The sequence below is a fragment of the Limulus polyphemus genome, unplaced genomic scaffold (assembly GCF_000517525.1).
Source record: "Limulus polyphemus unplaced genomic scaffold, Limulus_polyphemus-2.1.2 Scaffold3242, whole genome shotgun sequence".
Lineage (NCBI taxonomy): Eukaryota > Metazoa > Arthropoda > Merostomata > Xiphosura > Limulidae > Limulus > Limulus polyphemus.
Window position 1 is genome coordinate 1 of NW_013668852.1, and position 13,414 is coordinate 13,414.

Consider the following 13,414-nt stretch of genomic DNA (forward strand, 5'->3'; position numbering starts at 1 on the left):
CTCAGTTATCTAGCCCGCTGTGAAAAACGTTTGGTGACCACTGTTCTAGACTTACTTTATTTATGTTTGTTTGATTATTGTTAAGCTTAAAATTGTGGTATATGTGTTGTGCGCAGACCGAAACTCGATTTTTAGCACTGAGCCACTGGGGGTTCTTTGTTTATGTAGTTAAGATTTCTAATCCAAAGGATAATAAGTAAAAAAAGGTGATAAGCAGAAATATGCAGTCATGGTATTATGTTGTTCTTCCAATAGCTTTGTTATATACAACTATACTGCAATACGAAATTTTGAAATAAGTATTGCTACTTAGAATGAAGCAATTAATACCCGTTTTCGTTTCAAGTGAAATAATGTTTACTCTTTTAGGAAGAATAGAAAAAAAGAAAAGAAATTATATTGAAAAACTAAATTGTTTATCATGTGATAATATTATAAGAATTCTTAGTGATTTAGAGATAATTTAAAATCATGGAAAATATATTGCTAAATTGTCTCCACACCACATCACCATTTTTAAATGGTATTTCCCACAATATTTAGTTTATTGCACAACTTTACTCCACCAGGTGTCACTGTCGGTTCTCACTGCAAAGATGTTGTTGTCGTTTATGATGTTAAGTACGGATTATTGTTGAATTTGATAGTGACTATTGTTTGAAATGTATTTCACGAAGGAATGAAACTTTAATTTACACATAAGCAAATCAGATAGACATACTATAAAGGTAGACGTAATGTAATGGCAAATCCAAGAAAATTTAGTGAGAAGATTGCACTTCACAATCAGAAACAGGCAGAGGAGACTGCTGCGTTTGAACAAGTTATGCGGGAAGTTCTCGGAGCGAAACGGGTAACTTAAAAGTTAGAACTAAGTTCGAAATAGTGAATCATACTCATAGGTCCCGTAATAGTTTGATATTTTTAATGAAACATCTATACATGGTTCCCAACTTAAACAAGAATTTAAAGGATAACTTTACTGAACTGTTAATAACACTAACAGTGTTAATGTTATCTATACAAATATAAATTATAGTTTTAAACTGATACACAATGACAGTAGCGTTGTCAGTGACACTGTTAATTAATATTATACCATACTTGACAGATTCACAGTCTTGTGACGTTAACCAACCACATGATGTACATTTTTAAATTATATTGAGTATATGAGTAGCCTAAAATATGTAGACTTTTGAGTATGTAAGACACAATAATAATAATACCAGACTCTCAGTGCTATTAGTACCTAATTGCAACTTTTTTTGTACCTTTTTTATTTTTGTAATAACTTGTCCATTACTCAGTAACTTAACTATGCTGATAATTTTCGTTTAATATCAATCATATTAAATGTGCCTAAAAGTAAAACATATGATAATTGATATTTTTGTCACATAGAAACCAAGTCTTGGATCAAATGTTTTTTGGGTGAAATTTGTAAGCCACCAAATTAATTTAGATTAATAATGATTTATCATTATTAGTAATTGGATCGAATTTAACTTTAAATCCAATTTTAAGTTCCTGTTAGTCTAAAATTTTTACATTAGTGAGGCTTATCATACCAGTAAGTAGAGAGCTATGTTTCACATTGTTTATTATAATATTATTGTGTCCATAAATTTCAGTTCTTGCTGTTATACATTATATTCTATCAGAACTGACATTCGTATTATTAACAGTTACTCAGTATTAAAATACTTATTAAAAAAACCCATACATTCATGACAACTAAAATATTTTAAACATGAAAAATGACAGAAAATTACCCTTAAAATTTACAACTATTGAGTTTGAGTTTTCTTCTTTTAGGTTTTAAATATTAATTGTTTTTAACAGGAATTTGTTTTTGTTATTAAGTGTATTATTGGTTGATTCTATGGAGATTTGTATTTATTAACAGCAGTACAGGTATGATTCAGTGATTGCAAATATATATATGTGATATCTAAGATTTCAATCCTGAAACCAGATTCTTTTATTTTAAGTTCATTATTTCCTGTTTATCGTATTTTCAACTGACTTTACATATACTTTTTAACTAATATTTAGTAACAAACTTCAAACATGATCACTCATGTACATGAAACTTGGTTTTAAGTTGTTGCATGACTTGTTTTTTGTTTTGTTGTGTAAACTCATTTTAATTTAACTTGCATTACAGGGTATCTTGTTTTCTATGAAATTCCTTTGTTTTTTGTTGTTGTTAACTTTATTAGCTAAAATATACCTGTAGTTGCTTCAACATTCTTCGTATGCTTTGTAGTCTGTAGTGTAAGTACAATATACTACATTAATTTTTCCTGAAAGTTTACTAAAAGCTTTGTACTATTTGCTGTTTTTTTTTACTATTAGATACGTTAGTAACTATTACATATCAGATATTACTGATATCCTTTTTGCTTTGAAAAATTAATACTTTTGTTGCCTAAAAATTAATTGGACAGGGAAGTTAGCACCATTTTTGAAATATAGTTGGTTACTTCTTTCTCAACTATTTACACTAAAAAGCTACTATTCAGGATTTTGCAAAACACTTAGGCCATACATGTGTAAAACATGAGTGCTACTTCTTTTGGTTTATTTGATCATGGTTAGAATCTACATAATTGTAATAGTCACTCTAGTTGTCTTTTATTATTGCATCAAAATCAAGATCTTATACAAGAGTCTTGTGCTTCGATTAAAGTTCTTCGTAGTTTCTTTTGTCATTAACAATCTTAGTTCATAATTGAAGATCTTTTAATAGTGTGTTTTACATTTAAATGCTAATTTTCTGAGATTGTTTAGTCTCAAGAAATCATCTGATGAGTTTATATTATTTTTGTTAATTTGTCTTTTATCTGTTGCTTTCCTAATATACTTTGTACCATGTGGTAAATGTTCACACCCACCAAAATTTATCTTTTGACTGGAAAGCTATTTACCAACTAGTGAATTAAAATTGTTCATCCTTCTAAGAAATGATCCTGGGCTTATGTAAAAATATTATTGAAAGAGAAAACCTTTCTTTTCCTGCTATAGACAGTTAAAGAATGTATAAATGAAATCTGAGATAGATGTAGCCAGTATTCTGGAGTTAAGTAGGGTCATAATACAGTGGAATTGTGTTCTTTTTTTTATATTCTGAACTATAATATTCTTACCTATCACAAAGAATTTATACTAAAAAAAAAAAAAGATAGAGGAGAAGGAAAAAAGGGGAGGTTCATCTCTTCCAAAAATCCTAAATGATTCATTGCTGGTTGTGACAGATAGTTCTGGTTCATTACTAATTGTGACCTAGTTCTGGTTTGAGTTGGTACATTATTTATTAATTAAACCACAAAACCTTATCACTACCAGGAGAAAATGCAAGTATGTTCATCTGCAACTCAAAATCTTGTAAATACACTTAAACATTTATAACCAAAAATTAAAAAAAGAACATTAAACCTTTTAATATCCTGGTCATATAAGGTCAATACAAATTTCTATATAAACAGCAAAGTATGATGAAGACTATACAGTGTTAAAATTTCATCCAATGGACAGTCAACAAAACAAAAGAATCATAATATAGGTGACTTGGAAAAGGCACTCAAAAAACCTGGTATAAGTTTGGATTAAACACTCTGTCTACACATACAACTTGTAACAGATTGAGCAGTCTCAATAAATGTTACTTCTGCCACTTTCCATATACCAACTTATAGTGGCATCCATTATTCTGTGTATACAACTGTGTATAAGGTGCTTGACAATGACATTCCTGTTGCACATGTGTTAGCACATGCTGAGCAGAGTACAGTGTACATGTACCCCTGTTTCACTAAAATGTATGCATTTATGATTGTGATATGTGCAGTTGATTTTTTCAAACTGTAGCATATTTTAGTTATATGTAATGCAATTTCTCTGTGTTTACAACTAGTTTGGAATTTAAGCTTGCACATGCTCAAAATTAAATTGTTTAAACTGCTGTGTCTATTAGTGTTTCTTAAATTCAGTAATTCAACTCCCTGTGATTATTTTTCTTCCAAAAATGCTTAAAGCATTTTTTTGTCTTATTAAATTTTTGGCGAGACTTGAACTGATATGGTTTATTTTATTTCTTCTATAAAACTGTGAAATTGTCCTATAAGAAGGCATTTTAAGATTGAAAGAGTTATGAGATACAGCCTTTTCCCCTAGGACCGTGGTCATGATTTCTGACATTTTGCAAGTGATCGTGACCCAGTTGTTTGTAGGTTGGCTGTGGTTCACATCATGTTACTGCCAAAGAAATCATCCTATGTACTTTGGGGCTGTGGGTGCATTATATGTGTTGGTCAAATCCCACTTTTTGAGTTGAGAAGAATATTCCAAGAGTTAGTGGTGGGTACCTTCCAACTATTCTATCATTTCAAAATTAAGGACAGTTATGCTTCCAAAGTTTGTGTTGTCCTTTGTTTTTATTATTGAAACTGGAGCTTTTTTCATAAGTTCTGTCTCTTTCAATATATTGAACATTGGTCATTCTGTCTAAAGGAACAGGAAAAAATTCTTCTCAAGATAACAAAAAAAAAAAAGGAATTATGCTGTTTTAGATTTATTGTTAATTTATTATACAAAAATAGTCGAGAAAGTGGAAATTGGGGAACATCTACGTGCAAGTGATCATTACTCAATTAGATTTGATGTTTTATTGTATATGGAGATGAGGAACAATACAATTTTGGTTATAATGATATCTGGTATGAAAAGATTGTCATACAAGGACAGGTTAATATCTCTGAAATTGTTTCTATTGAAAACAGAAGAGTTAGAGGGGGCACTTGTCCTCATCCGGAAAATGAGAAGCATAATTATATCTTTATTCATTCAGCATATGTATGTGAATTTTTTATTCAATTCACAATTTCACACTACTTTGCTTCCCACTCCCCTCACTGAAAAGTTTCTGCAGATGCCCATGTTGAGGTGTTCAAGATTATTGAGGGAATTGATTAATCAATTCATCATATTTTTTCCTATTTAATGGTGAGAATGGTAGGAAAAAAGAGAAACAAATATAAAGTTAAGGGTAAGAGTCATCTTTAGCCTAGATGTTTCTAATAGGGTGTTTAGCCTTTGGAATAGTAGATGCAATACATTTAACGTAGTTTAATATTTAAATCATCGGAGCTAGGTTTGAATTTGTTTTCCTTAAATGGATGGGACAGCCTCCTTGGACCAACGACAGCCTCCTTGGATCAATGACAGCCTCCTTGGACCAACAGGCCCTTTGTTTTCCTTAAATGTTGTGTTAGACAAATGTTTTTATTTTTGTTCTACTTTTGTTATCAGTTGTACCTTGACAAATACTTTGTTTCGTTTTGTGTTCTTGTGCTAAATCCAGACCTCTAGGATTACCTAATGTGGATAATACATCTTCCAACTGATTAAGTGTTAAGTACAGGCTTAAAGAACCCCTGAGAGAAACCACATATGAGAAGAACAGGTTTAAAATATAAGTAAAATATCTACAGAATTCTATGTGTTGGCTTAAAGGTGTTTAAAAAGTTTTAGAACATAGTTAATTATTTATAAAAACACTTAAAACTTTAACAAACACCCTAGAAAACAGTGTGTGGATTTGATACAAAAAAACAGCTGTTGAGTTATTGTATTTGTTTTAATAGTTTTAAATAGTGAAACATTTTCTCCTTGTGAAAATTGAGACGTGTTCCCAAAATCTTAGTTTTAGAAAAAAAGTAAATAATTATGATGTGTAAATGAAATATTTTGTTTAATTAATTTCAGGTTGTTTATCAGAAACAACAGCTGTTGATTAACCAATCGCTAGGATCATATAGAGGAGGTTCTCTACCAAATGTTAACCAGATAAGCAACAGCTCTGGTGATGCTGAGCAGCAGGTGTGAAAAAGTTTAGTTGTATCATAATTAAAATGGTTTATCATCATGTAAATATGGAATTGTGTTTTACAGTATATATATATATTGCCATATCACTGATGTTGAAAGAAATGTGCAACTTGTACATTATTTGAATCAGGGATTTTTTTCCCTCTTTTAAGTAGTTTTTATTAATTTTTCATTTGGGTCTTTTTTACATTTTTAACTAGACTATTTTTCCATAGAGTAAGTATAATCAGAGACTTTGCAATTCTTTACTGATTTTACAAACTTCAGTTGGTGCATTTAATTTGTTGTTATAACCATACTATACATTCTTAGGGGGCAATTATTACCAATTTTAGAAAATGTTAAATGGCCCATATTGTGAAACTATTAACCTTCTCGATACGGCGAAGCAAAAACATGCATGTTACGACCTTGTACAGTTACATTCAAAATTAATTAAAGTACTTTATTATCAGTGCATACAAAGAGATATGGCATCAAAATGTAATTACTGAATTAAAGTTTAGTATTATATAAGTTTTAATTTCTTAATTTTAGAAGGAAATATTTGAATAAATTTTCAATCTCTTGTATGTGTATCTTGACATTTGTCTGCTCCTGCTTGCTCATTTTTTCTTATTTATTCATCACCCTTCTCTGTTGTCCTGAGTTTAATGTAAATTGCTCATTATAGTGTAGATATTACTAAGGCGTAGTCAAACTTTAATAGCCTTCAATCTTTGTTTATAGAGATATAAACCTGAAAATCAGTCTCATTTGCCACACCCACCTATCACAATTTTTCTTTCATAAATTGTCAGTAATTCTCTGATACCTGCTAATACATTTTATATAAACAATAGAAATACAGAGTTTTTAATTTACCAAATAATATGTAATGCTACCTTGTTTTCAGTAGAGAGTTTTCGTTATTTTGTCTACAAATTATAATTTTCTATTCCTGAGTTCAGATACAGCAGCTAAGAGAATTATGTTATAGGATGTGATTTGCTTTGTTTGTGTTATTATTTTGTGTTCTTAAGGACATATTTAAAATAATTAAAATTGTTTAATGTTCTAGCACTATCATTACAAATGAAGTAGGCTTAAGTAACTATAATGTAAAAATTAGAAACTTGTTAGGTTATATTAGGTTAAGTAATGAAAATAATTTCACCATAAGGTATGCTCGTCGGTTGATTGTGCATTATTAATTCAATACTGTAACTTGAGCTACTCGTTCAATGTATGATTTACAGCTTTTATTATGAATTATTAGTTAGCTTCAAGTTAAGGAGAAATAAGATAAATTAGTTTAAATGAAAACAAATTTTAAACTTTTAAAAGCCTTAAGCTGTTTAGGATAAATAATTGTAATTTTATGTTACAGTTTACAGTCATTCTAGAAAAAAGGGGCAATTTAGATTTATTTCATTTTTTTTTGTAGTGGTTACAATGTTGGTCAAATCAACTGAGTGTGTATGGTGTTAGGGTAAGGAAAATAACAGATAAAATATGAAGTTTTACTGAATAAAAACATTTGATATTCATATAGTAGGTTTTAGGTGTTTCGTAAATGAAATTTTAAATCTGTAGGATCAAAGTGTTTTTGATCTATAACCTCTATAAAAGCCAGTGTGTGATTTCTCAGTATAGGAGGAGTCATAAAATCCAAAAATGCATTTATCCAGATAGAACAGTTCTATTACTGTCTGGCCAGTACGATTTTAGTGAAGGGGGTGCAAGGGATCCATGAAGGAGTGTGTGCCATAAAACCTTACAAGTGTAATGAGTGTTCGTATAATAAGCCTAAAGTAAAGATGTAGTGTGGGATCACCTAGCCTAGAGTCTAGTGCATAACATGTATGATGAAAGTAAAAATATTGATTCAGTTTTAAATTTTAATTGTTTCTGAATTAAGCCATTTTCTATTATATCACCAACAATTTTTGTTAAAAAACAAACCTCTTTAATCAACAGAGACACTAAATTAAGAAATCAACAAATATTTTTCCAGTTTTGTTGTTTATACATTTCATTTTGTACTTTCTGTATATAGACTAACAACAATATTAGGTTATACTTTTGTTGCTAAGTGTCATGACATAAAAGCCATTGTTGGAATGTCACATTATTAAAATGCTTTGGCTTTTCTATGTATTAGAAGTTGTTAATATAACTTATTTTTACCAGTAATTATTGTATGAATACACCATGAATTCATTTCATGAATGATCTTAATTTTGATTGGCTCACAAAGGAATTTACTGACATTTGACTGCCTCAACTGCACTTTTCTGTCTAATTGTTGGTCAAGCTTGTTTTTGTAAACTTTATTTATTTCATATGTGAGGTTATGTGAAATGTGAGGTTATGGTATATTATGGGGTGGGGATGGTAGTACTTGCCCCATCATTTTTGACAAGCTATATGCTAGTCTTAACGTAAAAATCACTTTGCACTCAAAACTAATCAGAGTCTGAGTCACACTCTGACTCCAGATATTCATGGAGCAGCAGACCTATGTGCCTTACAAAGGCATAGCAAGGATATTTTATTTTTAACTCTCACAAATCTCATTGACATTTAACAACCAAAGATGCAATAAATATAGTTAAAATAACTGGCTAAAGTGTTAAAAGTATATATGTATAAATACAGCCTAGCTGTTATTATATCATGTGTTTAACACAAAAGGAATTGTAAGAAGATAGCTAGCTTTTTTTTAGTGTGGTGTTTAGTATCGATAGAAGAAAACTTTCTACAGTAACATTATTGTTTTAACATATTTTACAGGGAGCGATAGTAAGAATGGACGATGTTAAACAAGGGTGTGATCTTCTGAGTGACAGAATGGAAGTAGATAGAATTAGGCAATTTTCTTTGCATGGGTTAAGACAAATTGGAATTGATAAACAGGTAATGTGGGGCATGAATATTGTTTGAAAAGATTTGATGTGAGGAAAACTTTTCTCTGGTATTAATGAATATAAATAATATATATGCATCACTGCATTAACAACTACCTTTTTGATGATTTTACATCATGTGTGGTAATGTAATGAAGTAGGTACAGTTAATAAATTTAAAAGAGCAACTTTATGATTGATCAACTTGGTTTTAATCGTGGGATTTTATTTGAGAAATTTTGATTAAACTTGCCAGCCAGTTGTACTTCTGGTGTGGTTTATCAGCACTTTTCACATATTTCGTAATACAACGTTACTAGTTTTGTGTTTTATAATATTAACTTTATTATTTTTTAACTTTGACTGATACGATAATTTCCATTACTTTTACCAAATGATATTGTTTATCTAATTTTACATTAATTATAGCTTTCTAGCTTTTCAACAAATCAAGTAGTGGTGAAGACAAGACTTAAAAAAGTTTCTCATGGTATGTGATAAGTTAATGTAACAAATTCACTGGACTTCTAAGTAATATATATCAATAATTATTAACTTTTCATTTTTAACAGTTCTATTTCCAGACTTCACCACAATATGTTTATGTTTTTACTCTTTTAGAAAAAGTTTCAAGCTGATTGGCAAAGAAAGTATGGCATCACTTAAGCTTCTATAAAAGAAGGTTGAGTTTGTTTATTTGTGTGGCAAAGTTAGTGTATCCTTATGATTTTATCACACACAGTTGTTCTTTAGACTATTTTCAATTCTGTTTTTAGCAAATATTTATTTTGGTGAACACAACCTAACACAGTGACTTATTCCAGCAGTGTTATAAAATCATTCATGGGGGAGTGGGGGGGGGAAGGTTAAGAATAAGTATTTAGAATAAAGAATTTCTAGTTTTTAGGAATCACCATTTGAGTTGATGAGGATTTATTTGTAGGTAAGTATGGTATCATAAGTAATTCTTAAATTTTAGAATAGTTATTTTCATGTTTAGATGTGTGATATAATTAAAATAATTTGAACTTTTGTAATTGGAAGGGAATATTTGTCGTCCATTCAAAATATTAGAAATAAGTAAAAAGCCCAATGTACTGGTTGATTTACCACTTATCACTGAGTTATACCAGACGAGCAAAAAAGCATTGATTAATTATCATTGTTGTTCCAAGGGGTGCAAGCACAAAAAAAATACAAGAGATCCATAATAATTTTGAGTGAAAACTCTTTCATGAAAAATTAACATCTAAATGTGTATTATTAAATAATCACCTTTTGCATTGTTTATTAGAGTTTAGTTAGGATTTTGATTCAATCTATAATTTTTTAGGTAGTTATTGTGAGAGATTGGTTCATTAAATGTTGGTGGTAAGTAGTGATTGCTATAATTCAAAATATATTAGTAGCATCATTGCTTTATATTCTTCAAATCCTATGTAAACATAGGTTCACTGTATTTAGTGAAAGAAAACTCAAAACATTATTCATGTATTTATCTTGTGTCACTTTAGTCGAATTGTAGGGAAATTATTTTGCTATGTCTGTGTATAATTTCTATGATAGCTTGAAATAGAATATAATAAAATTATATAACTCATACACCTCTGTAGAATGGTGCTGTGTTATTCCTGATATTAACCCTAACACTATAGTTGCATTTAAACATGTACATAAAGGCTGGAAAGAATTCTAATCTTTTCCAATCTGTTTATTTAGGCTTAGGATGTTTACATTAATTAGGTTTAAGGATTACATTTTTACTATAACTTACATGCTTTATATTGTACATGAATTACCTTCTGATTGTTTTCTTGAAATATTTCTGTCTTTAAATCTTTTCATGTGAGATTTTTTTCTCCTTGTTACACTTTCCAGATGCTTTGTCTGACTGACCTTATGTTTTTTACCCTTTAAGTGCTCCAGCTAATTGTGTTAAAGAGTAGTAGTATCTGAACATCTAAAAATCTGTCCCAACAAAGATTCTCCTGGTAAATAAATGAAATGACTTTTCTTTCAGTATTTCTCCGTACTTCCTCAGGTAGATAATTAGGTACTATGAATATTGTTATCTCTCCCTCAACATCAGTGGTGTAATTACTGTGCAGGAGAGACTGAAATGGTGGGAGTAGCTAGATAATGAATTTAATTTATTCTGTACTTATATTTTTGGGGCAGGGGCTTTTATGAATTTTTACAGGGGGGTCCCCATGTTCATAGTTAGTTACATTACTGCCCAACATGTGTGTGGTGGAAATTTTAATGATTCAACTATATGGTTTCTTTAAATGGAAAATAATGTACTCAGTCAAACAATAAGATCCAGAAGATTTTCTCTAGGAAGAATGGGTTTTTGGTACTCCTGTACATCTGGATTGTTTCAGGTAGAAGGATTCTGATGTATAAGACTTGTGAAAGGTGAAAGATTTCAGATGTCTTTAATAGAAGTGAGGTTAAACTCTTTTAAGTTTACTCATTATCCTAGGCAGAGCAGACAACATACATTTATATTTTGAACTTTTATTACCATTTATATGGTGGATGTAAAGTTTGATTTACTACCAAGGCATGTTGAAGACCAAATTAGATTATCTTGAACTGATTAAATAAGTATAAATTTTTGCTCTTTATTACTTGATATTCAGCAAAAGTTGTGCAAAAGCTGCTGAGAGAAATGTATAAACAACTAGTATAACATTACAGAAGTTACCATACACACATTTCAGTGGTTGAGTTTAAATATTATGTTGACACACCTTTGGTTGTATGTTTATCTAAAGTTTAAAGAATAGGATTACTTAAATTGAAAATGGAGAAAAGTATACTTTATATTATTTTGTTTCAGATGAATGATTTTGTATTGACAAGTGGAGGCCAAACGTATTTATCGTTACCTTCAGATACTAACTGGCGAAGGTAATGTTATACCTACGTGTGGTTTAATGTTAAAAGTGAAACTATGTTTCACAACATTATTTACTTAGATTTTTTTATACTGACATAGATAGTTCAACAATTGTCACATCCTAAAATGTCTGAGGTATAATATTTCACTGGTGTATTTTCATCACCTGAATTCGAATCGAAAAACTATTTGAATTTTAAAAAGTATTTTATTTGACATAGTCAATAAATTTTGTCCAAAGTTTTATAAAAAAATCTTTCAACTTTTACAACGAAACATGCCAACTTTGACCACCAGATCATGCTGGCTTATTTACAAGGAGGATGGGGATCTCACAGTATATTCTTAATGGTTATAGTTCTTGACTTTAAGGCCTGATTTCTGCACCAAAAAATACTGTATGGGGAGAAAAAAATTTCGGATTTGGGGCATAAAATACGCTGGTTCACCTGGGAAATATTATTCTGGGCATTTTTGGGTGTAGCAGTTGCAAAGGTATCTGTGTTAGGACAAAGAGTGTACTTAGCTTTTTGTTGAGTTCTAGAAGCAGAAATCACTAGAAGTTTGGAACTTAATAATCCATTTCATTATATCAGCCTTTTGAAAAAAAAATTTATAGCTTCTACATAAAAAGAAAGCTCAGGTATGCCTAGAAATTCCAGACAGTTGTAGCTAATGAAATGTTACTGTAAAGAGTGACAAGTTGTTTACAACTTAGTTAGTAGTTAATTCGGTTATCTAGTGGAATTTGTTTTAAACCTTTCCTCTCTACATAGTGAGACAAAAACTATTTGATTTTTTTATGATATTGATGTTTAATTCTTTATGGTTCTATAGTGGACGTCAGGGAATACAGCTTAAAAAAAAGGACATATTATAATGGACAACACACATTGCTGAAACAATGGTTGTAAAACATTTTGAACTGTCTGTAATACAGAACTCAACACTTAATGACCATATTTCAATGATCTGGTACTTGTCAGTATTTTGTTCGGTTATATATTATACAGTAAATCTTGATGATTTGCTAACTCAGAGTTTAACATAATTTTACAGAACCCAAATGCTGATTAGCTGTAAACAAACTTCAGAATTTTTATTGGGGTTTTACATTTTTATACCTTTTGCAAGTTTATTGGTATAGAAATAACTTATTTAAAAAAAGATAGTTCTAGTTTGGGAATTGGAAATTTAATTTTTTTAACTGAAGGTTTTTTTTAAGAACAGTTTAAAAAATTAATGTTACAACTCCCTAACTTTTTTTGAAGTATTTAATGCAATAAAAAATAAGACATAGAAAACTTGTCATTGATTGGTTTCTGTAAGTAATGTTTTTTTAGTTAAACACAATATTTAAAGTTCTTTATTAAATGATTAATTTATTGAAATTTGTCTGATATGAAAAAGATGAATCAATTGTTTTATTTTAATGTCATAACAATGTAGTAACAATAGAATATTTTGTATGTAAATAGTTATTATGTTTTAATTTTTTTCTCTGTTTTACTGTATGATAATTTTTAGGACCAATTCTGACTCAGCTCTCCACCAAACAACATCACTTTCGCAGAAGAAAGGATTAAGTGAGTGTTGGTTTTATATTATATATATAAAATACAGACAAAATGTGTGTTTGTTTGCACCCTAACTCCTCCGAGCCTATTGGGCTAATCTCAACCATAATTTGTATGTAAATACTATGAACTATATATATGTATATACAGAC

At 29.8% G+C, this 13,414-nt stretch overlaps 1 protein-coding gene across 2 annotated transcripts in view; it reads left to right on the forward strand.

Moving 5' to 3' along the window:
- The first annotated feature begins 597 nt into the window (after positions 1-597).
- The window catches only part of LOC106468974 (CREB-regulated transcription coactivator 1-like), a 42,483-nt gene continuing 29,666 nt past the window's right edge, over positions 598-13,414 (forward strand). For both annotated transcript variants that reach the window (XM_022397372.1, XM_022397373.1), the window contains exons 1-5: positions 598-853; positions 5,770-5,883; positions 8,668-8,790; positions 11,626-11,696; positions 13,213-13,271. In XM_022397372.1, the coding sequence (XP_022253080.1) occupies positions 743-853; positions 5,770-5,883; positions 8,668-8,790; positions 11,626-11,696; positions 13,213-13,271 (478 nt within the window). In that variant the 5' untranslated portion in view covers positions 598-742. The remainder of the gene's footprint in view (positions 854-5,769; positions 5,884-8,667; positions 8,791-11,625; positions 11,697-13,212; positions 13,272-13,414) is intronic.